Here is a 25,554-nt window from a genome sequence, read left to right as displayed (position 1 = left end):
CCACCTAGGTCTGATGATGGTTCGAATTCTGGCATCCCAGATGGTCCCCTGAGCCAGCCAGGAGTAACTTCTGAGTGCAGAGCCAGGAGTAACCCCTGAGTGCCCTCGGGTGTGACCCAAAAACCACCCCCCAAAAAAAAAGACAAGGTGGATTAGCAGAGGTGTTGATGAGGGAGGCAATTTTAATTCTATCTATTCAAAGCGCCTTTGCCAATAGCTGTGGCATCAGGAAAGCACATTGGACCATCAGCCCTTGTTGTTTTAACTGTGGTAGCAGTAGCCCCACAGAGCTGCTCAAGTGAGAGCCCCCACAAGCTGAAGCTGTTCCCAGGTTCCACCCCTTCTCCTCTGTCCTAGGAATCTTCAAAGAACTGGAGACTAAGGCGGGAAGCCTGCTCGAGGGTTTGGGGCCCCTTGAGCAGCAGGCTGATGTGGACTTGTGTCCAGACAGGTATACCTAGAGAGGAGGGGTAGCTCCCCTGTTCTCATGGGTGGCTTTTCACATTAGAGTAGCCAGCACAGGCACCCCAAGCCCCATGTGCTGATACTTGGCAAGCCAGGCCTTTGAACCTGTGCTCCCCTGCACCTGCTTGATGCCAAAAGAAGGGCTCCCTCAAATAGTGTGAGATGAGAGCTTTGCCTCACTCTCCCCTATATGCCATATTACAGGATATCTACCTTTTTTTTTTTTTTTTTTTTTTTTTGGTTTTTTGCGCCACACCCGGCGGTGCTCAGGGGTTACTCCTGGCTGTCTGCTCAGAAATAGCTCCTGGCAGGCATGGGGGACCATATGGGACACCGGGATTCGAACCAACCACCTTAGGTCCTGGATCGGCTGCTTGCAAGGCAAACACCGCTGTGCTATCTCTCCAGGCCCCAGGATATCTACATCTTAGTGCAAGTGCTGGACAACCCCCGGTGAGTGCCTGGCTGTGAGCATCAGTATATTAGGGGTGACCCTCATAGCTCCTGGCTATGACACTGGCTTCTTGTCCAGTCCCCATTCCTAGATCAGGAAAGGGAAGGCCAAAGATGTGGACTGGCTGGCTGGCTCACGGTCAGTTTTGTAGCCAGGTCTGGATCCAGTTATGGCTGTCTCCTCTGGGCCATGCTGGAGTCCATACAGCTTGATTTAGTTCTTTCTACAACTGTGTTCTAGGGCACTATGTTAGCCACTTCAGCCCACCTCACTCCCCCTGCATGTTTCCCATCTGCTGCCAGTTAGATCCTGGTAGATGGGGGCAGAAGTACTAAAAGGCATCCAGTCAGAAGCTTCCAGAAAAAGTCATGGATAGGCGGTGGGGGACTTTAACCTGTCCATGACCCTTGCTCTGAGCTGGATTCATTGATGATCTTGCTTTCCATCTGATTTTTAGTGTTCCTGAAGTATAATGAGAACATCCTGAGGGCCACAGCTGTCTTCCTGGTCCTCTTCATGAGGGTCTGTTGGTAAGAAGCCCTCAGGAAAAAACATTAATGTGTCAGAAACAGAGTCCTAACCTTTCTGTAAAGGGGGCCTCTCAATTGTTTTCAACATTTGGGAGTTCCTACCTTTTGCCTTCTGACTTGGCTGCTAAAACTTGTGAGTGAGGCCAGTTTCTTCCCCTTCTTCCCCGACTCTTCAGGCAAAATCCCGGGTCATTCCGGGGTTATTTTGTCCCGGAAGTGCCCTTTGAAGGAGGCTGGGGGAGCGTTGGAAAGGAAGGAAGGACTCAGGCGTGGCTTGCTGGTTTTGTCTGACTATTACTCACTTTGGTGAAATGAGGGCACCCAGTTCTCCACGGCATTGACTGCTAGTCGCTTTGCCTCATTACATCAACCTCTCAGGGCACCTCCTGAGTTGGCACCTGGTCAGCTGGGCCCTGACCCGGGAGCAGAGCTGCGTCCAGCTCAGTCCAGTTCAGCAGAACTTGTGGGGGCTGACAGTGCTGAGGGCTCTGCTCTTCATGGTGACCTGGCTCACGAAAGGCATGATCGAAACACAAAGTACCTCATTTCTGTGGATTCTTGCAAAGAATGGAATCTAGAAGGAAATGCCTTCCTCCCTTCTCCCCCTCTCTTCCACTAAGAAGGAAACCTGTGTGGCACATCTGCTTAGCTGAGCAGAGCCGAGAAGAGGCCAGGGCTGGAAGAAGACTGGGGGTCCTCTTCTCTCTTCACCCATCCCACAGGCTGGTGGGGAGGAGCTGCTAGGGGCAACGTCTTGCTTCATTCTTTTCTCGACTTCTCTCTGATCTCACCATGTTTAGGGTAGGGGCAGGTGTGACTCTGAGTGTAGGTTATGGGAGAGAAGGTGGTAGAGGGAGACAGCCCCTCATGGACACCCATTCCACCTTTCTAGGTACGCCAAGCCCAGCTCCTCTCTTCCCTGTACTGGACACTGAGCACAGGGACTGTTGGCAGGCAGGAGAGGCCTCCTGGCACCACTGCAGGCCCACAGTGGCCCCTGGGGAAAGAGTAGCCCTGTTTGCTTCATGGCATCAGCATCTCTGAGAAGTGCTGACCCGCCATTGGCCTTTTTCTCCCTTCCAGCCACAGGGCTTTCTTTCTCTCCTTTTTGCACTTTCTTCAAATTCACCACTACTGCTTCTTTCTTCTCCATTCTCAAACCCCAACAGACACCACCTGCAGTGGACATGTTCCTGAAAGGACACCCCTCCCCAACAGAACCCTAACACCCCATTTCACATACTTGGTTTCTTGCAAGGTCTCACTCTTGATTCTCCCAAACTCCCAGGACCCTTGCCTTGAAGGTAATTGGAAAGGTGGGGTGGGGTGGGGGGGAACCACCTGTTTCTGCTGCTGAATCTGCCTTCCCTGATTTTTTAGGTGTCCAAGTTTGGTTTTCACTCCCTCCCTGGCACAAGGGTATCCATCCCTCCTAGTGATTCCACCAAAGGGCCTCTTTCAGCCTGACTGTTGTATTACGTGGTGAAATGTTCCATAAAAGCTGTGATATATGGGATGTGTGTGATTCTGGTTGTCTTTACATTTTTTTTCCTTTTTCTCCTCCTCCTGCTCTTTTTTTTGGGGGGGGGTGTGTGGAGGTGCTTTGTCATCTATCAGGGAGAGAAAAGCCAGGCCTGATCATTTCTTGGCACACCCTGTGTTCACTTAAGAATGTCAGCTGTCGGCCTGTCAGGAAGTTCATTCCGAATTGGTTTCTCCTCCTTTCAGCTCCTCCACTCTCCCCCTCTTCTTCAGACAGGCTGAGGCCCCTCTGTGGGGCTGCAAGCCTGTGATAAGGGGAAGGCTGGGTGTGTGGGGAGTGGAGTGGGACCCCCGCCGTGGCCCTTGGCCTCCTGCACTCCTCAGCAGCTACTCATCCACTGCCCTGACAGATCTGAATCACTTGGTGGGAAGACACAGGCAGGGTTCTTTCAGGAGCTTTCCAGAATTTTCTTTGTGCTTGAATATAGCATCTCCCTCCACTCTCCAAATCTTCCAATCCTCTTTATCTTTTTCTTTTTTTGATCTGACCACTTTAGAAATCCTGTTTACTTCACCCCCAACTCCCACTTTTCTCTTTTTTGCCAAGTATGTACCTGTAGGATAAAGACTTTTGGATAGAGAACCTGGCCTGGCTAGGTGGTTGCTGGCAGCCAGGAAGAGGCTAATTGGAGAGATGCAAGCATGTTGTCCAGGGGTCCTCCTGGAGGCGAGGAGAAATTGACCCCCATCAAAAGTCGGTGGACTTTTCCTACCTGCTTCTCCTCCTGCTCAGCTGGTGAGCTATTTGCCAGCATCTGTGTGGGCCATTGTCAACATCTCGAACACTTGGTCAGGGCTGTAGTCCATGTCTGCAGGGCTTCATGCCAGGCTCCCAGATTGTGATAACTCAGGCTTTATTCTTTAAGCCCCATCAGGTGTGTGTGTGTGTGTGTGTGTGTGTGTGTGTGTGTGTGTGTGTGTGTGTGTGTGTGTGTGTGTGTGTGTGTGTGTGTGTGTGTGTGTGTGTGTGTTGGGGGACATGTTGTGGAGGGAAGTGACCCACTGCACTTGAACAGCATGTATACCATAGGGTTGTTAAGAGGCCTCCAAATCTGATGACACTTGTTGGTGCCCAAGTGGGAACTTGGAAGACCCATATCTCACTGACTTCCTCATGGCAAGACTTATATGGGGATACGCTGCAGCATCTACAGATGTGGTTTACTCTACTGTTACTGATCATGCATGTCTTTTTACCTCCTTTCATACATACTTCTCACTATCACTGTCTTAGTGGATCTTTCCCTGGCCTATATCCTACCTCTGTCCCATCCTGCCATTGGCAAACTTTATACTAAGTACTAATTCTTCAAGGCTCCTTTGTGACTAGTAGGATACTGGTTTCTCCTTGTCTTTCTTAGTGTGTGCCCTAGGGATAGTCTTAGAGATAAGTGTCTTTGTGGCCCTAGCTTTGCAGTGCATCATGCCACAGAGACATCAGTCTCACCTCTCTAGTGCTGTGGTCTCCAAATAGTTGACATAGGCTCACATCACTAAGGCTTCAGATTATGAAGGACACTTTATGTCCGTTCATCTCCATGATGGTACCTTTGTGGCCATGACTCCATGTTGGCACATTGTCCTGAGACATGTATGTGTGTGAGTGTGTGATTCCATGGGCCTGAGTCTTGTTTTGCTGGATTCACAGCCCTGGAAGCCAAAGCTCTTCCACACCAGTGTTGGAGATGGGCCCCGCTTATGTGTAGGCTGATTTCTGAGTTAGATTCAGTAGCTTCTGTACTGGAACCCCATTCCAGTGCTGTGGGGGACAGAAAGAGGGATGGGACATGGTCTCTTTTTTCAGGGACTGAGCCCTGCCAGGCAGGTGATGACAGGGATCAGGACAAAGCAGCCAGTCCTACTGTCCTACTGGAGAGGCTCAAACTCTGAATGGATGGAGAAAAGAGTCACAGGGATGGAGGGGCAAGAGGGACAGCCAGGCAGCAACAGGAGAGACCCAGGCATGTGAACACTTGGATGCTTACATATTTCTGTAGCTATGTGTGACATTTACTTAAAGTCACACAGACCCCTTGGGAAAACCTTTGTGATCAGAGCAGACAGAACTCCTGACTTCATCAAGCTTCCTTTCCTGGTGAGGAGAATACACCTTGAAGGTGGAGGTCTTAAACCCACAAGTGGAAGTTCGTGATGGTTCAGCCACGATGGGGAGCCAATCCTGCATGGGCATAGCCAATGGATGCAGGGAAGGTGCAGGGAGGAGCTGGATGTGGAGCCTAGACTCAGAAATTAGAGCCTTGAGAGTTGCAGACTCTTGTCCACATCACTGCAGTGCCCTGGTGGGGTCAGCCTCCCATGTCTTTGTCTTCATTTTCTTCCCACAAGTTTTTTTTCATAGCTTCTAGAAATCACAAAGGGGGCAGTTCAGCTAAGCTACATTTCCTATGGTGAGGAATTGATTGAGGGGAGGTCTTGAGAGATTCCCTTAGCCTGTCATCTAATCTAAGTTCAATTTGCCATGGACCTTAATCACAGGCCTGGGTCTCTCTTGTTGCAGCCTGGGTGTTTCCCATAGTCCAGAGGGCTCCACTCTAAGATATTGGATATACTCTTTTGATCTGGATCATCTTGGGAGGCAGAGTATATGCAGTGGGAGACTTAGCAGACCTGGGATGGGGGCGAGTATCAAAGTCAAGGGTGAGTAAGGGCACATTTCCTAGCACTGCCAGAGATCCAGGACCTTATTTGTCTGGAAGGGAATTGCCCTGGGTTGCAGATGCCAGCTCTAAACCACATTTCCAGTTTCTTTGCAAAACTGAGAGCCTAGATTTCAGAATAAGCGAGGACTTTGGACATGGGCAAGAAAAGGCTTCCGAAGCAGATTGCTTATCAGTTGATGTTCAGGTGGCTGTTTGAACTACTGATATTTGCAGAGAGAAAAACGATTTCTGTCTCGAAAGAAAGGGGACTTTTTTAGATTTCTACCATCTCAAGGCAGAGTTGAGCCCAGTAAACATAAGAGCGTGCTCTAGGTTAGTCGTATTCATGGGTTCATCTTCAGTGCCACATGCTGTCCCCCAGTTGAATGCTCACAGCAAGCTAGACAGCCATGCCATTGCAGGGTTTTGCAGCCCAGGGGTATCTGGAGGAGTTGCTCATGTGGCAGTTGGGAGTTTTCTGGCCCTGCAGGTTCCAATAGGTCACAGAGCATGTGGGGCTGATGTCTGGCTCCCCAAAGAGCAGATTCATTTTTACCTATACTCAGTACATCTCCCTTGCTGAACACCTTTTTCTCCCATATTGACCTTTTACTTCCACTGGAAATGCCCTTGTATCAGTATCGATGTCACTTGACCTTATAATGGACAGCCCCCACATCTGGTGGCTTGATGTTGCCTTATTATTTTTTGTTCTTTTTTGGGGGCCAAACTTGATGGTACTCAGGGCTTTCTCCTGATTCTAACAGAGCTTACTCCTGGTGGTGGTGCTTAAGGGATCATATGTGGTGCTGGGAGTTAAACTCAGGCTGCCATGTGCAAGGCAAACATTCTGCCTACTGTTGTCTCTTTTGCTCCCAATGCCACCTTTTTAGTACACATAGGAATTCACTGGGTCAGTGACCCAGACAGGACACAGTAGGGATTGCTGCTTTTTGTAGCACTATGTTTAGGACTTTGGCTGGGAAGACTTGCGAGACTGGATGGTGCCATGATGATAGGGAAGGGCTGGGGTGCCCGGAAAGCACCTTCCTTCCTGTGTGTGTTGCCGAGTAGGGGTGCTTCAAACTATGGTACTTCAGCCTGTGTTCTCAACATGCTGGAACTTCCTGACTGCTTGCGGCATCGGCAGGGTTAGATTTCATCTGCCAGTGCTTACGAATATCTAGTTAACTAGCTAGAAGCAGGAGTACCTCAGAGGAACCAAGCTTGGAAGTCATGTTCCATCTTCTGGGCTCTATGAAACCCCCATATGTTGTTTTAGGTTCAGGGCAGAAGGGTGTAGAGAAAAGAGCCAGTGGTACCACCTTGGCAAAACAGTTTTCTCATTTCTCTCCTGGTCCTGTGGCTGCTATTAGGAGTTTCCAGAAGATACTGGGACTCTTCTAAAACTATCCCTGTCTTTGTTTTTAGTCCAACCTCTCATTTCATCTACTGATGCTAGTGTTCACATAGATAGCTGTGAGTATGAGCTGACTCATCTATCTAGATCTTTCTCCTGAGCTCCAAGCCATGCAGGCAGACGGTGGGCTCTGCAGACTTAACATGTCCAACCAGGACTTGGACTAAGCTCCTTTCACACACCTGCTCCTGTACTCCTTGTCTCAGCTGGATTCAGCCACCCGGTGAATTCAAAACTCCCTCATCTCTGCAGCTCTCCTTTGCCTCACTCTCCTCTCTTTGTCCCCTACCAACCTCCTGCATTGTTCAGCAGAAGATCCTTGCTTTAGGTTGGGTTCCTTTGTCTGTAGATATTTTCAAGCTCTCTGATTGTCCTCTACAGAGTGACTTATCTACACGAGCCTGGCCTTGTGATTTTTCTACCAGAATTGTGCACCAGATGAAAACCAGTGACTGTGATGATATCACCAAGCTTCCTTGGGGTCCACTCTTGCCCTTAACTACATCCTTGTTTTCTGCCAAACCCTTTCTTTCTTTTTTTTTTTTTAATTAAATTTCTTTATTTTAGACACTGTGCATTACAGAATTATTTATAATACAGTTATTTCTGACATTCAATATTCTACCACCAATGAAACATTCCCTCCACCCTGGTCATCAGTTTCCAAATCTCCCCAAAGGTTGCTCCTTGGAAGGAAGGAATAATTTACTTGATATTTTGTGTATTTCTACTGGGAAATAAAAATGAAAATTATGGGGTGTCTTGCAGCCAAGTGAGTGACCGCTTGGTCCACAAATTTGATGATTTGCAGTAATGGGCTGATGAGCTCATATGGTAACAGCAGTGTTACCATAAGGGCCCTATGAAGAGTCCTATGAAGGGCCCCAGTGTGATCAGCTGCAAGGTCTGTATCTCCATGAATATTTACTGCTAGCTAGGCCTCTTTTTTTGAGAGTTCCATGAGTCTGTGATGTTGGCTGCTTGCTCACACTTGGCAGACTTGGTTTGTAGGCGTGGCTGCCACGGGCTTCTGGAAGTACAGAGGCACTGAGCGAGGAGGCCCAGCTTGACTTCAGAGGAGGCCTGACCCTGGAGAAGTCAGCTACAAAACCAGTGTACTTGGAGTGTTTGGTAGTGATGAGGAGTCTCTGCAGAGATGACTGGAGAGGTGGTGCAGCTGGACCATTGATGGCAGTTGTAGGGTGGATCTGTGTGTGCAGCCCCCAGAGTTTCAGTAGGGTGGGGGACTTGCCCTGAGATCCTTTGTAGTGCCCTGGTGTGATCAGCTGCAAGGCCGGTATATCTATGACACCAAACCATTTCTTCTATGTGTTTCTATCAGTCCCACACATTGATCCTTCGTGTCCCTCCATATGATGCAGACGGTTCCCATATGTTCCTAGAAAGCCTCTGACTTTCCTGCTGGTCTAACAATGCCTGTTGTGTGTACTCTGGGCATGGGCGTTTTTTCCAGATCGCCATGAGAATTTTGTTGTTGTTGTGTTTTTTGGGTCACATCCGAACAGTGCTCACACTCCTGGCTCTGTGCTCAGAAATCGCATGGGGGGCCATATGGGATGCTGGGAATCAAATCACTGTCCTGAAATTCCCTACCACTGTGCTATCTCTCTGGTCACAAAATGAGGTTTGTTTGTTTTTTTTCCTTAAAGTTGTATTTTTTTTTTTTTTTTTTTTGGTTTTTGGGCCACACCCGGTAATGCTCAGGGGTTACTCCTGGCTATGCGCTCAGAAGTCGCTCCTGGCTTGGGGGACCATATGGGACGCCGGTGGATCGAACCGCGGTCCGTCTCCTAGGCTAGCGCAGGTAAGGCAGGCACCTTACCTCCAACGCCACCACCCGGCCCCAGTTGTATTTATTTTTAATAGAATCTCCTTCTAGCAGAGCTTGGAGGCCATGTGGCTTCTCCTGGTCCTGCTGGGCTCAGAGGTGTAGCCTGGTGACTCAGTGCTCTGGCCCAGTGCTGTGATGCTGCTTTGGTCCTGCCTGTACTTGGGATCAAACTCAGGGCCTCATGCATGCAAAGCAGGTGTTCTACCACCTGAGCTGTTGGCCTGCCCTGTGAGGTCTTTATGGCAGAGACTGAAATCTCTTAGGTAGAACCAGGAAAAGATGAGTATCTGATGCTGACTGGAGTGGATGGGGTGCGGGTGGCGCAGACACTGGATGTTCTATAGAGTGTGGGATTGCCAGGGTGTTCCCTCGCCCATTTCACTTAACCTTTTAAGTGTCTTTTTAAAAAATCAAGTGTCACTATTGTTCTTTATATGTTTCAAGATATCTTACCACATTGTAAACTGTGTGTTCCAAGGTTTGATAGGCCTTGAAGATCTTTTCAATTATTCTGTTATTCTGTTTCCTGTGATTCTACAATGGAGCTTTTCTTTTTCTTCTTTTTTTTAATTTAGGGGCATACTCAGGGCTTATTCTTGATTCTTTGCTGGGGATCAAACTCACGTTGGCCACGTGCAGGGCTCTCGACTTACCTCTTGCGCCTTTTGTCCCCTGGTGCAGCAGTTTTGTTACAAAGTCATTCTTCTTAGTGTTGGGGGTTATAGGATAGAAAAGGCCTTAAGCCAAGACAGTGGCGTGTACTGGAGCTTTGAGCCCCTCCTCTAGTGGAGTCAGGGAAGATTCACATTCTCACCTGCCCAGACTTTAGTGTGTTGTGTGCCCCTATGTGCCAGGTCTGCCTGTAGGTACCCCCCTCTATTTTGGTGGGGACACTAATGGCCTTTTCCCATGCTGCCTCCTTTCTGGGGATGCATCTTGCTGTCTACCCAGAATCATGCATTGTGAGAAGGGAGGAGAGTAGACAAATGAGATTTAGCTGGAAAGATCCTCCTAAGGGAAGGGAGGTCAGTTTTCTGAAGTGACCCCAGGGCAGGGCAATCTCCCCATAGAAGTATCTGCCTCTCCAGGCAGGGATGGTAGTTGGGAGGGTGCCGCACTGTGCTGTGGACTGCTTGGTCCTTTTCTGGAGAGAGCTCACTCAGCGCTGAAGTCTCTGCCTTCCACCTGACAGCTATGGCCCCAGTACCTCTTTGCCTTCTCCACTGTCAACTCAGAGTAGTTAGCTATGCTGGACATGTTGGGGAGCATTGGGGAGCATTTCTTGTCTTCCTCTTTCCCATTATTGGGCTGACCTCCTGTAAATCTTTCTAAACAGAACAGACACCATGACCGTAAGACTGCAGTACCATGCATTTAGCAGTCCGAGGTGGAACACATTCTGTTAGATTCTTTTTGTTGGTTTGTTTGTTTGTTTGTTTTGGGGCCCACACCCAGTGGTGCTCAGGGGTTACTCCTGACTCTGTGCTAGAAATCACTCCTGTGCAGGCTCGGAGGACCATATAGAATGCCAGGGTTCTAACCGGGGTTGGCCATTTGTAAGGTAAACACCCTATGCACTGTGCATCTCTCCGGCTCCTGTGTTATATTCTTGCATGGCTGCTGTTTTCTCTCCTCTTTATGCCTCTGGAAAATCTTCTTTTAGGATTTGTAAAAACACATCCCTGGCATGTGGAGAGTATTGGCATATTAGGATATTGGTGTAACAGAGAAAATATTACTTCATAGGCTTGGACAACTCAATCCCTGATAAAGAATGACCTTCCTAATTTGGAATGATCTGTTATTCTCTGTGGAGCCAAGGGACTGCCCAGGTGAAGGACAGTGAAAATCCTGCTTTGCATCAAGCTAGCAGCCTTTCGGCAGGAGCATCTTCAGCCCTTGGAATAACATGACAGCCCAGTACTTCTTGGGGCATGGGGGCAGGATGGTGCACTCATTCAATGTGATGCCAAGAAGTTCAAGGGAAGAAGCAGTTTTAATTAATTAGCATTTATGTAGTCTGCTTTTTTATTTTTTTTCGAGTGGTCTCTGTTGCCCTTCAAGCAATGTTCATGGGGCTAGAAGGCCACTCCTCTCCTATTGCTATGCCACATATCAGGCTGAAAGATTCCCTGCTTGCAGGGTATTATTCTCTATATTTCTCCTTGGTGCTAGGGATTGAGAGCAGACTCACATATGCCTAGCACACCTGCAGAGCCCCTGGCCTCACAACTTGTTTCTTCGCTTTGCCTAATGCTCTTCCTTCTCTGTGTAGTCTATAGATGTGGCAGGCAAGGCTGTCCCTGTGCTCTGAGAGGTTCATGGCACTAGAGAAAAAAAGGTGGTAGGGACAGGGAGAAACTCATGGTGCATACATCACTTCTGCACCATATCAAAGGGATGCTTGAAGCATGGCACCTCTGTCCCACATTGTGAAGGAAGATACTCAAGCATGGAGTGTCTCTGTCCTTGCCTGGGGTATGCAAGGTCTTGCTAGCAGAATGGAGACCCTGACTGCTTCCTTTTTTCATGCTGTCCGCCTTAGGCACAGGACCAGATCACTTTAGCTCCCAGGGCCCTCCCAGTGTAGAGAACCTCTCCTCACCCCTGCATCTCTGAAGGGCTAGACAAGAGATCAGCTGGTCATCTGTTGTTGTCTTTCGGGGAACTTTTCTTTCATTTCCCTGCCCTGTCCCTACCACTTGAGGTAGGTAGTGGGGACCAGACCAGCACATTCTGGTGGGGAGTGTGGCTCTTGGTTCTTGACAGGTAAAATTTATAACCTAGCAGATGGCTGAGTGTGATTCCGCAGCCCCGCCAAGGGTATAATGTGCTTATCTTTCCTTCCCCTCCCTGGCCCCCATGTTTCTAGACCAGTAGAATGGCAGAGCAAGGGTGCTGCTGCCAGGGCTGCTGACCCTGGGCATCTGCTGGCCTCTTGCTCCTTTCCTTCTGGGTCTTGCTCCTTATCTCTTGCTCTTGCCCATACCTCCTCGACACTGTTCAAGTGCTGAGATGGCCCAGCCCTCCATAGTGGCCCCCTGCTTTGGTCTTTAGTGCCTGGGCTGAAGAGTTGGTCCTGTTTAGACCCTAGGTGGGGGCTGGGGGCACTGTGGCCTTAGGGGTCTTACCTGCATGAGGGTGTTAAGGCCTGAGCCCAGGGGCTCACACCAGCCAGGTGTGAGGCTCTGCTGCTGAGCCCTAACCTTGTGCATCAAGGCTGGTGTCTATTAAGTCTGTTCTTGGCCACACCCTGGAGCATTGGGTGAGTGAATGAGTGTGGCTAGCCCCCAGAGATGTCCTTTACTCTTTCTCACCTACCCACTCTTTATTCCCTCCTCACCCCCTGGTTCCACACACAGCCTCTGAACCTCAGTTGCATGCCATGGACTCAGGTGCATGCCTCCACCCTCAGCCTGGTGAGGCCCCTTGGTAGCCCCATGTCCCACAGCTATGGTCCCCTTCTGCACACAGCTCCGGCTCAGTGTAGATTGTGTGCTGGGCATGCATGAGAGCCTGGGTTTGATCCTTGTACACAGGAGAGTGAAAGAGCAGCACAGGCAAAGGATTGACTTTTTCAGCCCAGTCAGCCACATAGCATCCGGAATGATTCCCTGACCTCATGAGGATTTCTTGGGTGAAGCTCTGCCCCCTACTCCCCAAAAGCATTCTCCATAAATTTAAAGGCCAGGAGCCAGAGAGATAGCATGGAGGTAAGGTGTTTTTCCTTTCATGTAGAAGGTCGGTGGTTCGAATTCCGGCATCTCATATGGTCCCCTGTGCCTGCCAGGAGTGATTTCTGAACATAGAGCCAGGAGTAACCCCTGAGCGCTGCCAGGTGTGACCCAACCCCCCTCCCAAATTTAAAAGCTAACTAGAGTTATTCCTTCTTCCTGTGAAATCTCTTGGGCACCATGTTGAATCAGGCCTCACTCCCTGTAGGCAGCTAAGAAGGTGGCTGTGCAGGGATCTCTTGGCTTCTCTGTGGGGTCCTGTGGTGTGTATGGCACAAAAACAATGAATGTAATGGCTCTTTCACTTGGCTTGGGTGAAAGAATAGCCTTATCTATTTTTTCTTGCTTCAAGCCTTGGGTGCACCTTGAATTCTAGCATGCATGCAGCGGATCCGTGTGTGTGTGTGTGTGTGTGTGTGTGTGTGTGTAGGGGGAGGGGGTGGTGTGTGTGTATGTCTGTGCGTCCATCCTCAGGGGCTCGAGGTGCTCCCCGAAGGGGGGGGGCAGAGCTGCACTGTGGGGAGTGTAGTGAGTGCAGCCCGCGGCTCTGTGGCTGAGGTAGAGCTCACTCATCAAGAACTGATTGCCATGTGCATCTAAAATATGTTAATGAATGTAATCAGGGCTAAGGGTTAAGGCTGCCATTTGTTCTTTTCATGAAATCAACTGGAGGGGCTGCGGGAGGGGCTGCCCTCCTGGATCCAGCAGCAGGTTCCTAGCAAAGTTCTCATAGTCCTATTCCTAAGCAGTTTATTCTCATGGGATGGACACAGGGTGGGAGGTGAGGGGTGAGGTCAGTGGTGCTAGAACCTCTCCCCATGTCTCCAGGATACAAGTGTCTTCACTCATGTTCCCAGGATATAGGGTCCTTCCCCCTCCACACGTACACACTTGTGTCCCCTGGATACAAATGCATCCTTTGAAGCTTGATCTGTTTTCCTGACCAGCCTCCAGCCTGACTGTCAAGGTTTCCTAAACTTTGTGGGGAGCAGCACCCAGAAGCCCCTGGGAAGAAAGGGGCAGTGAGTGTATACCAGGAGTTCCAAGGAACATTAATGCTCTTCTACCTCAAGTGGAAACAAATCTTTTTGGCAACAGCGAGGATACTACCAGAACCATTATAGGAAGAGGCAGTTGGGGAGCGAGGGAGGCTGGGGTGCTGAGCTGGACACCATGGCTGTGTCCCCTGTTCTGCAGCCTGCAGACATCCCACCCAGGCACTGGTGGAGGTGAGGAGCCGCCTGGCTGACTCTTTTCTAGTCAATCTGACCCTTGCTGTTTCCAGTGAGGTTCAGGCCCAGCCTTGGGTGCAGTTTTTTAAGGAGAGAGAGAAGGAAACTTTCAAGCCTTCTTCCCTCAAGATTCACCAGGATCTGTCCATCTGTACCATCTAAGCAGAGGTGTTTGAAGTGCTAGAACAGTGGAGGGGGAGAAGACACTTCCTACTTGTTGCATTTGGAGTGTTTCTTGTCAAACCCACCCAAGACTCGTCTGTACTTTAGCAGTAGAACGTAGTCTAGCCATATCATTCAGCTGTCCTCTTTTTGCAGACTCTTGACTTGGGCTTCTTTTTGGTCATTAAAAAAACAAATTCTGGGCAGATTCTAGGGCCAGAGTGATAGTACTATGGGTAGGATGCTTGACTTGTATGTGATTGATGTGTTCAACCTCCAGCATCCCATATGTTTCCCCTGAGAACTGTCAGGAAGGGGTGGGGGGATAAATGCGCCACCAGGAGCCATAATGATACCTAGTGGGCAGACTCCCTTTGGGCCATGGCTTTGTGAGTTGCAGTAGGATTTTGCTTAGATGATCTTGCCTCTTCCTTTTATGCAGAAGTGTCCACGCTCCTTCACCAACCCAGCAGCAGTGATGGGTACTTACTCAGTTCAGTTTAATTTCACTGTAGAAGATCATGGACTTTGATTGCACCTACATGTCAGTGATCATAGGAGCACTGGAGAACATCTCTGGGGCCTTCTGCCTTTTGCATGTACATTCCCTCTGTGGCAGGCCTGGGGGGCAGTGTAGGATGGGGTTCCAGCAAAGATAGAGTGATAAAGGTGCTACCTGGGTCGCAGGTGCTAGCCCACTACCCGCTTAGCATCCGTTGACGCCTGGGTCACGATCCTTAATTTCCTGTGCTTTTCTGAGGCCCCACTCCATCTCGGCACCTCCTTCTGATTGCTCCTGAGCACGACTGTGAGGATATTACTCTCAGATACCAATCTGTGGACAAGTCACTCTGCTGGAGGCAGCATCTCCCCAGGGATTGGAGGGAGTATCTTTAAAACAAGCTTGGAGGGTCCCCTCCCCTTCCCTCCCCCAAGGCTCTGAGATGATGGGAACAGGGACCTGCAGAAAGTACCTCCTTACTTCTGTACAAGATCACATTTTCCTTTAGGTGAGTTACTGTTGTTTTAATCAGAGGTAATGTTGTAACCTGAAGCCGCCAGATAATTGTGTGTAAATTATATTCTAACCCCATATAGAGGAAGGCTATTTTTTTCCTTCCAATTTTAAAGCTGTTTAGAGGGAATGCCAAATTGTAGCCCAAACACTCACGCTCTCTTGCTAATAGGTATGTAGACTGGGAGACAGAGTGCTAAGAAACATTTGGGTTGTATTTATAATTAGTTTCCTCTGAAGTTAAATTGATTTTTGCAGTTGGCCGCATAAGACGTTGTCATACTGCTGTTTGCTGGGTACGGTGGTGTGTGTGAGACACGTGAACTTGGGAACACAGGAGCAACCAGCTTTCTCCGACCCTTGTTTTAGCTCTGTTTGTGTTTCCTTTATGGTGCTAGGCTTTGAACTCAGGATCTCATATGCAAGGCAAGTGCTCTATCCATGAGCGACATCTCTAGCCTTGCCTCTTGGTTCATTTTTAGAAGACCATTTTGCAATCAGACTCTTGACTTGGGCGTCTTTTTGGTCATTAAGAAACAAAGCAGTGGGGCTGGAGAGATAGCATGGAGATAAGGTGTTTGCCTTGCGTGCAGAAGGTGAGAGAGAGAGAAGAGCCTGAGAGATCATCTAGGCCCTTTATTATAGGGGCTAAAGCACTGGCCTTGCATCCCACTGATGCTGGTTCCAAATCCACATATGGTACCACATTTGGTTCCCCAAGCACGGCCAGGGGTCACCCCTGAACACAGAGCCAGGATTCGCCCTTAAGCATTGCTGATTGTGGTCCATATACCTTTTCAACCGAAAAAGCAAAACAACTTTATTCAAATACTATACAGGCTACCACTTCCAAGTGTATAGATCCACTGATTAAAGTATATCATATATATATAACACATATACACACACAGGTGTATATATAGGTATATGTAGGTATATACAGATATATACAGAGAGCACGTCTGTCCATGGTCAGAGCATGTCGGTGCACTTAGACAGCATGTCCATGAATGCAACCTTCACAGATTTCACTGTGGTGTTCACACGTAGGCTCCAGTATGGGCCTTCTGTTGTGCTATTCACATCTTTTTCATTATGCTTGTGGGGTGTCAGACCCATTTTTGTGTTGTGTCCAATTTTGTGATTGTTCAAAGGTGCCGAGGATTCACAGTCAGCAGAGGTGCTAGGATTGTGGTGATGGTGCATCTGGGACTCTGGGGATTCGAACTCATGACCCTATACTTGCAAGGCACATCATCGACACACTTGCTTTATTCCTCTGGGCCCTCACATTGAAAAACAGTGCCTCTTTTTTTTTTTTTTTTTTTTTAACACATCCCACCTTGGATTTCAACACACATTAACACGTGGGCGCAAACACTCTCTTCTGATTTATCCTATTTAAAAATAATAAACCAGTGGCCCTACTCTAAGTGGCCATTTCAGATGGAAAGACTTTTTCTTTAAAGGGAATTTTTGAAACTCAAAAGAAAAAAAAAAGACCACTTTCTGGTTTGAGACAGGAAGGCGGGCACATTCTTTGTATCTTTGTAGCAGCTGACCTTGGCCAATTCCTGTGTGTAAACAGCAATTTCAGAGCTGGAATGGGTGCTGGGGGTTTGCTCTGTGGTGCCAGGTGTGGAGAGCAGTGGTGTTTAGTTAAATGATGGGCCTCGATGCAAAGCTGTCTGGCTGTGATTTGTGAGAGCCCTAGAACTGGGCATATACACAGCTCACACTATACACACTGTGTACACACAGAACTAAAACTACACATTCACATAGCTATTCCATACACACAGCTAACACACACAACATACTTTTTATAGGCACACTTAATTCTGTGCACAGGTAACACTACACACACACTGCCTTGTCTGTGTCACCGTAATTGAAGAGGCAAGGTTGTCTATTAGAATGGAGATGGGCCTCTCGGGGACCCAGTGTCTGGCTTTGCAAAGCCTTCCTCCTGCCCAAGGTATTTTCTGTGTCCCTTCCAAAAAATCTCTTAAGAACATTTAAGTTCAGCTCTTGGGGAGTGTAGACTGAGCTCTTCGGGACAGATGGGTGATGTTCTCTATTCAGGTGCCTTGTGGGGGCAGTGAAAGAGTGGGGTTCCCCCCAACACACAAGGCACTTCCGGTGTGGTTACCTGCTTCCCTCCCCTATAAGCAAGGTACCATGGTGAGGTGAAGCTGTGGGTTAGGAAACAGTTACCCTGGGACCTCCCAGGAAGGAGACACAGGTGTGGCTCTGCACTGCGGGCAGAGGGGGTTTCCCTAACGCAGGGGTCTCAAACTCATGGCCTGCGGCCCTCCATACAACATTTTGTGGCCCTACCCTAGAGGAATCTTTTTTTAGTTTTGTTTTGTTTTAGTTTTTTGGGTCATCTCCCCCCCCCCCCCACAATGTTCAAGGCTTACTACTGACTTAGCACTCAAGGATCACCCCGACTTTGCCTCCTGCGGCCCCCAAGTAAATTGAGTTTGAGACTCCTGCCTAATGGCTGTTGAGCCATTGGGCACTGGGGAACACATCTTGCCCATAATGTGTGGTACCAAAGAGGATTCAAGTATCAGGGATCCCAGATAACTCCTGGGCAAATAGTTCTTTCAGGATTGGGACTAGAGAGTCTCCCAATAGGCATCATGCAAACACACCAACACATGCGTGCATATGCGTTTACAAACATGCACTACTCACTCATGCACACACCCACATGTATGTATACCTGTGTACACACATGTCCACATACACTTGTGAACATATAGTCGCCCATGCATGCATATACTCCAGCATGAATGTACACTTATATTCACACACAGACACACCTGTGCATGCGTTGGGTACCTCCCATTTAGTCCCGAAGAGGGTCTCTGCATCACGGCCCTGACCTGCCCACTTCTGGCCTTCTGAGTAATCCTGTAGATGGAAGGGGATTGGAGGGAAGAAATGGTTCTAGTGGCTCTTGCCTGCCTCCTGCACCTCTTGAGAATGCACAGCATCCAGTAGCTGTCCATTTAGCTGCAGTGCCTTCAGGTTTTTGAGAGTCAAGCATCGCATTCCCCATAGCCTGTCCCAAGCCCAGACAGGAGAGGTCCGTCCTCCTTTGGAGGATCCCCCTGGTCCTACCCCTCTTCCCCATAGCCAGTACCTTGTGAGCCACTAAGTGTTGTCTTCCCAGCAGTCTTTTCACTTATACAAGGTTTTAACATTTGCCAGAAAGCAGGTGCCATCCCCCTATCTAAACTGTTCTGGAGAGAATGTTTTAGTAACTCTAACACTTGGTACTCTATTTGTGGGGGGGCCTGGATTTGTTCTTGTTCTTTTTTTTTTAAGGTGTGTGTGTGTGTGTGTGTGTGTGTGTGTGGAGCCGAATAGATTTATAGCTGGTGTCTGCCCCGATGTTTAGGGCTCAGTCTTGGCAGGTTTATGGTCAGACACAGCATGGAGGGTGTGACAGGGGACCTTTTCATTTAGTCAGTTACTGGAGAATGATCATCCTGTTGACTTCTGTTATTTGGAATAAAGACTTGTGGGTCATTTAGTTCTCTGGGTCCATGGGAACGTTTGGAATATAAATGGAGCCGGCTCTGTGCTCACCTGGCTCAGCACGATGAAGAAGTGAGACCACAGGGTTCATTTTATAGACTTTCTCGGGAGTTCCTGTAAGTGGAAGATGTCAGCCGTGCATGTCTGCAGATCACATTCGTGTTTCATTGTGGATTTTAATTACCCAGTTGGAGTTTAAAAAGGGAAAAAAGTGAGAGCTTCGAAATGTAACTATTGGCAGGCAGTCTTTGCCCATTTGAAATCAGGCAGAAATACCCAAAAGTGTTTTTTTGAGATTACAGTGGAAGGAAATGGAGGGAGTTAGAGTTGATTTGCACAAAACTATGTCTGTCCGATATCTTTATGCTGCACTGCTTGTTCTTGGGGGGAATTCAGTAATTGACTTTGGACTCAGTTACAGTGACCATCGACTTTGCGTCTACCTGCCTCCCACTGGACACTTTTGCCCGTTATTTAATTCAGTACTAATAGGATCCTGGTGTGGAAGGCTAATAATGATGCTTCCATTCTACAGTGGGTTCTATTCCATGATGTATTGGGATGGAAGTTGCTGCCAAGAACATTTAATGTGCCTGTTGAATGTATATCTGAGGGAGGGGAGGGAAGCCAATGGAGGTGGCTAATGTGTTTGGGGAGAAATTCTCACATGGAGAGGAAATCAGAGAGTTTCACTGAGAGGCAGCCTCAGTGTTCCTGGAGGGATGAGAAGAGAGCAGTTTCCCTTGTACACCAGCCAGAGACCCTGCAAGGATGAGGTTTTCCTAAAATGTTCCCCCTAAATGCCTTCGCTCCAGTCTCCCATCTATCTGGAAAGAGGAGAAATTAGTAAATTTTTGCTTTCAACACCCAAAGGTCGTGTACAGGGCTCTCCTAGCCAGCCAGCAGTGTGCAGATTAGACCATGGCCTCTTAACACAGAAGCCATTGCCAGCACATTCCACTTTAGGCTCCAGTACACTAACTTGTGAAATGCTTGACAGCTGGTGGGGGGGGGGGGGGGCTATCCCAGATCATGACCAGCATGCTTGAGGTCCATGAGAATTCAGGGTGAGGAGGGACCCAAAACTTAGGCCCAAGCCTCAGGAATCTAGTCCAGCTCTAAATCCATAGGCCAGGATTCCAGAACATCTTCAGCACAGCTGTCAATGATGCTGAGCCCCCAAAATCCTGTAGCAGGGGCCTCCTGAATGGGCCGTGGAATTCATAAGCTCAGTATCTATGGCAGGAGCCTTGGTGATGTGTAAGCCAAGTGGCTGTGCCCTGCACTTGGGCTTCCCTCACTGGGTGGTGCTAGACAGGTAAGAAATTGGGGAGGGTTTTATTACATTAACATTTCATGGCTTATCTTATAATTTTAGTATCATTCATGCCTTCATGTTTAGATTATCAGATATCCCCTCTGCCCCTGCACATACCCCAATCTTATTGGGATATAACTGTCAAAATTGCAAAGCATTTAAAATGTACATGATAGCATGATTAGGTATGAAGTGTGGTTCATGTGCCCTCATGATGCTAAAACATGATGATACCAAATTGGTAAGACACCGTGTATGCACTGAGTTTAAAAACTTTTAGGGGCCAGAGAGAAAGGACAGGGGTTGAGTCACCCTGGTTCAATCCCTGCCACTTCATATAGTTTCCCTGAGTTTTGGCAGAAATGATCCCTGAAAACTGAGCCAGGAGTAAGTCTTGAGCACCACTGGGTGTGACTCCAACTCTCCCAGCCCCACGAAAACTTTTTATTTGGGGCTACAGAGATAGTTCATTAAATAATGACAACAGAAAATCCCCTAGCATTCATTTTCTTGTTTGGCTTTTGGTTCATATATTGTAAAGTTTGGGTCTTTGTTCTGCACTTTGTTTTCTCTTTCTTTGCTTTAGAATTGCTGGAGTTTCAACACATACGATTGCATTTATATTTTTTGCCTTTATATAGTTTCTGCCTTCACTAGCTGTTTGGCATGGGTCTTTGTCCATCCATGTACCTGCCTCTGATTTTAACATGTTGGGGGGGTCACTAAGGGGGGGTCAAGAGCCCATCTTCTGGGGAAGGAAGTAATGAATTTAAAAAATGTGGATTATTAGAGACTTTGAAATGAAGAGGAAATTGTGTGTGAAAGGTAGATGATACAGTGTTGAGGGTTCCAGAAGAACGGGGCAGCTTTGGGTGGAAGAAGTAAATAGATATATTTTGTGGGATTTTCTTGACAGGGTCTCTAAGTACTTAGCAATGCTGTGGGGGCCTGTGGCCATTTCTGGGGATGCTTGACCTGAGAATATGAACCTGAGTATTCAGGTTAGGCCCCCATGTTGTAGTGCTAACAGATGGTGCTGGGGTGGCACAGAGCACTAAGAATCACACTCAGAGATGGGGCCATGGGGATGGTCCTGCAAAGACCTGGGGTTCACTGGGCTTGACTGAGTTCATTGTTCATCAAGTTGAACCACACGAGGCATGATGCTGGGAGTGAGTCTTTTTTTTTTTGGTCAGACCTGGCAGTGCTCAGGGATTACTCCTGGCTTTATGCTTAGAAATTGCTCCTGGCAGGCTCAGGGGACCATATGGGATGCCAGGATTTGAACCACCATCCTTCTGCATGCAAGGCAAATGCCTTACCTCCATGCTGTCTCTCCGGCCCCAGCATTGATTTTCTTAACCAATACCCCCGAAGTAGAAAGAAGGCTGCAGCTTTGAATCAGCTGTGTTAGATTGTGTGGGCAGATTGTGTGGGTGCATTTTGGGAAGCAGGTTTTCATGCACATAGTCCTGTTTGATTTTCTTTTCTTTTTTTTTTTTTAATTTAATTAAAAAAATTTTTTTTTCCTGTTTGATTTTCAATGTGAAGGTGAGAGTAACCCCAATTTGTGACTTTTCTCTCTGTGCTGTAACATCAGACTCAGGATGGCTGTTCTGGCCATGGAGGTTGTTCTGAAGTCCCCTTTGTGCTTCCTCCTGTCTGCTTGATACTGGGGTTTCTAGTTTACGGCCTGAAACCTGAGACTTTTGAGATCTTCAGGGTGTGTGCCTAGTATCCTGTTTTGTCCAAAAGGCTCCGCTCTCTATAGTGTTGGGTCATCTGAGAATATCTTGTTAGAGAAATGTGCCCATTCCCACATCTGAGCAAGCATGTTTCTCATAACCCTCTTAACCTGTGTCTCCCTCTTCTCATCTCTCCTAGATGGTCACAAGAACAAAGAAAATATTTGTAGGCGGGCTGTCTGCGAACACGGTGGTAGAAGATGTAAAGCAATATTTTGAGCAGTTCGGCAAGGTAAGTAGTGGAGCCTGAGGTCAGAGTGCCTGCTTGGTCCTGTGTGTGCCTGCTGTGGCCCCTGTCTCTGCCACAACATTGGCCTTGGGGACCATGGCCTTGAACTTAACCATCAGAATTGAAGTGGAGCTGGACAGGAGTCTGGAGGGAAGAGTTGGGCTCATGGTGGGCACAGAGTGGCCTTTGAGTGTGGTTTTCTGTAATTTGCCAACAGTGTGGGGTCAAGACCGGGAGGGACAGAACTGTGAGTCCCCATGGGGCTGTGTGGGGCCTGTGAGTCGGTGCAGGACTTCTTGTCTGAGTCATCTGGAAAGAGCATGATAATGAAGAGGCCTTCCTTGCAGGAGGGTAGGAAGTTGGGGAGCACCTTTGCAGCTGAAGCCTCCCATCAAGTGCCCAAGGGGTCTCTGGGCTCTGCTACTCCGCTAGTCATGAATTCAGTGTATGAGGCACGGTCAGACAGATGGACATGCTATAGGGTCAGTAGCTGTGAGGGGCTCCATCTCCTCGATAGCAGGGTTGCTGGTATTAGATGGTTCTTCCTTCCTTCCTTCCTCCTCCTCTTCCTCCTCCTCCTCCTCTTCCTCCTCTTCTTCTTCTTCTTTTGGTTTTTCAGGCCACACCCATTTGATGCTCAGGGGTTACTCCTGGCTAAGTGCTCAGAAATCGCCCCTGGCTTGGGGGGACCATATGGGACGCCAGGGGATTGAACTGCGGTCCTTCCTTGGCTAGCGCTTGCAAGGCAGACACCTTACCTCTAGCGCCACCTCGCCGGCCCCTAGATGGTCTTCTTGGGGGGTGGGGTCACTCACTACCCCAGGACATGAATAGTGCAGTGGATCTGTGTGGCACCCTTTGCCTGGCTCTGTATGCCAGGAGACTGGCAGCTGAGCGGCCAGGCTTCACCCTCCTTCCCCTGCCTCTACAGGGAGTTGTGGGCACTGTCCTGGGAGCCCCACTGTGGTCTGGTTTCCTGTGTGGGTCTCATGTCTCTTCTAGATTTCCTGCTATGGGGCAGGGGATGATGTGGCCTAGGAGGTGTCCCACTCTGAGCTCCCAGCATTGCTTCCCCCGTAATGGCATCTTGCAGGTCTGGCCACCCTCTCATCTCTCTGAGGAGGTCTGTGCTGTGATTCATTTGGCTGCAGTGAAGGACAGCAGAGAGTCACTCCAAGTGTGCATGCTTGTGAACTGCCCACCTGGGGACGTGTCATACCTGCAATCCAGTCTCTGCATGGAGAGGTCCCCTTTGCGTTAAGTCCATCTGCATGAATGGGACTCTGAGAACAGCCAGTCTCCATGGGCCCAGCCTGGCCTTTTCCGGTGGATTATAAAAGGTGCCTTTTCCACCTCACTGCCTGGTGTTGTCGATTCATTCTGACTGGTCCCAAAGAACATTGCAGTGTCCAGGTGACCAAGTGCCTCCTGGTGTGTCTCTGAACCAAGAGCAATTCCAAGTCCTCTGGGGGACAAAAGCTTGTCTCCCAGCTCAACTCTGCTCTAGGGAAAGGGCCAGGAAGGAATGAAATGAGACAGGCCTGACTTGCATCACAGAACTCTGGATTGGGGACTCTCGCCACTGCCATTCTGCCTTTCAACCAGGCCGGGGGGAGTGTTTGCAAACATGAGGTGGGATTATCTGTCAAGCTGTAACCTGCCTTAGAATCTCCCGGGCCTATTTGCGGGTGTCAGGGAAGTTGGCACTACCCACAAGGGTGGTGAGTATGTTCTGAACAGGCTCTTACTTGCCGCCTTCTGCACATTTCTGACTCTGGGTCGACTTTGCCTCTCTCTCTCACTCTCTCTCTCTCTCTCTCTCTCTGTCTCTCTCTCTCTCCCCCCTCCCTCCCTCCCTCCCTCCCTCCCTCCCTCCCTCCCTCTTCCTTCTGTCTTCTCTCTTTCTGTCACTTTTTCATTAACACTTCCAGTGGGGACCCAGCACATCAGCAGAGGGAGGCTTTACAAGCTCTGCCCATGCTCACAGCAGGGCGGCCGCCATCGCTGCCCGAGATCACTTGTCCTCTTGTCCGGGAGGCAGCCTCAGACTGTCTTGCCTGGCACCGGCGCCACCGGCTCTGCAGCCGTGTGGTTAATTGTCACAGCAGCCTGCGTGGATTCCGGCGGGATGCTGAAACCTATCAAAGTGCTTTGTTTGAGAACCAAGAAGCTCTGGGAATATATCATAAGCCTCACACTCTGTATGTATTATCTGGGCCCTGTCTGCAGGAGAGCTTCTTCGTCCTGTGACTATTGACTAGTGTCACACTCATGCCCCAGCGTGCAGGGCCCACCCATCACCTCTCAGATTCAGGCGTAATTCATTTGGATCCAGAAGGATCAAAGGCAGGGAGCTTGCTGCTGGGCCTTCAGGCCAGGGAATAAATCCAGCAGCTGGGAAATGGCAGCAACAGGTAAACTGAAAAACTGGCTCTACCGTCTGTTTATATTTCGGTGGAGAGAAAGGTATGCTTACACACATGGTATATCCCCCCTCCTCTCTCCTTCTCTCCTTCTCTCCCTCTCTCTCCCCCCCCCACCTCTCTCATCCATCCAGAAGGGGTCATCGTTTAGTGGGTCCAGATGAATAGGTAGGTATATGGCCTTAATGGTCTCAGTTTATTCTGAAGGCTAGTGGGGTCTATCTGTGGGCTTTAGTCTTAAACTTATGGTCACAGACCCCTGAAAGGGCGAGTGAGGCACAGACCTTTCCTCCAGGCTTCTTTAGCAACAAGAATCGAATCCCGGGCCCTTTTCCAACTGCTGATGTCTCCATAGACTGGGCCTTGAGTGTTTCTTAGGCAAAGGTATGCCCAGGGACATGCCCGGGACAGTGAAAGATTTTCCACCTACATGGTAAGCTTAAATGATCCCCAGTCCTTTGGAAATATGACAGCGGTGCATTAAGGGTCCCAGAGGTTAAGGCTTTGTGAAAGCTACCTAGGAAAGGCCATGTGGATCTGAGCAGAATTCACACCCCACTTCCTCTTCTTTAGTCTAGAATTTCACCCTTTCACACCTTCCATGCAGGGCCTACTGCCCTCTTTCTAGGTTCCCCTCAATGTCTCCTCTCCTTCATGCCCCATTGCCTGAGGAACAAACTGGGGAAGATGGTATCCAGATTTGTCCTTTCTACAAGTGGAAAGGCTGCAGAATGACTTACCATATGGGTGGCTTGGAAATCCTTTTGAGCTCTTGTCCTGTCACCCTCCCCAGGTACTGAGGTCCTTGTTTATATTTATATTTAAATATATTTATATTTAATATATATTTTATATATCACAAAACATGATCATTGGCTCATAAAGGCGTTGCTAACTTATAGTCCATTTGGCTCTGCTCATCTCCTGGTGGTCCCAGTCCTGGGAGCTAGGAGGTAAGAGGGACTTGAGCCCTGTGGCTTCACTGTGACACCTCAGAGGTCAACTCTTTTCAGTGTCTCAACTGAGGGAAGGGCTTAGAAACTTTGTAAAGGGTCAAAGTATTTATGTTGGACTCTGTAGACAATGCAGTGTGTATTAGAGTTACTCACATCTGCTGTGACAGGGAAGAACTGGCCACATTTGATCTATCTGCAGCCAGCACTGGCTCTGCTCCAATAAAACTTATAAAAAACAGGCATGGGGCCACATTTGGCCTGCCTT

At 48.8% G+C, this 25,554-nt stretch overlaps 1 protein-coding gene across 7 annotated transcripts in view; it reads left to right on the top strand.

Moving 5' to 3' along the window:
* MSI2 (musashi RNA binding protein 2) overlaps positions 1 to 25,554 on the top strand; it is a 355,837-nt gene that overhangs the window by 110,031 nt on the left and 220,252 nt on the right. For all 7 annotated transcript variants that reach the window (XR_007494886.1, XM_049772440.1, XM_049772421.1 and 4 more), the window contains exon 6: positions 21,821 to 21,913. Coding sequence is in view for 6 of the 7 variants with exons in the window: in XM_049772440.1 (XP_049628397.1) it covers positions 21,821 to 21,913 (93 nt within the window). In the remaining variant the exon portion in view is untranslated. The remainder of the gene's footprint in view (positions 1 to 21,820; positions 21,914 to 25,554) is intronic.

The sequence above is a fragment of the Suncus etruscus genome, chromosome 1 (genome assembly GCF_024139225.1).
Source record: "Suncus etruscus isolate mSunEtr1 chromosome 1, mSunEtr1.pri.cur, whole genome shotgun sequence".
NCBI classification, from domain to species: Eukaryota; Metazoa; Chordata; class Mammalia; order Eulipotyphla; family Soricidae; genus Suncus; species Suncus etruscus.
Note: the sequence above shows the minus strand (reverse complement) of the source record. Positions and strands in the feature narration are given on the sequence as shown.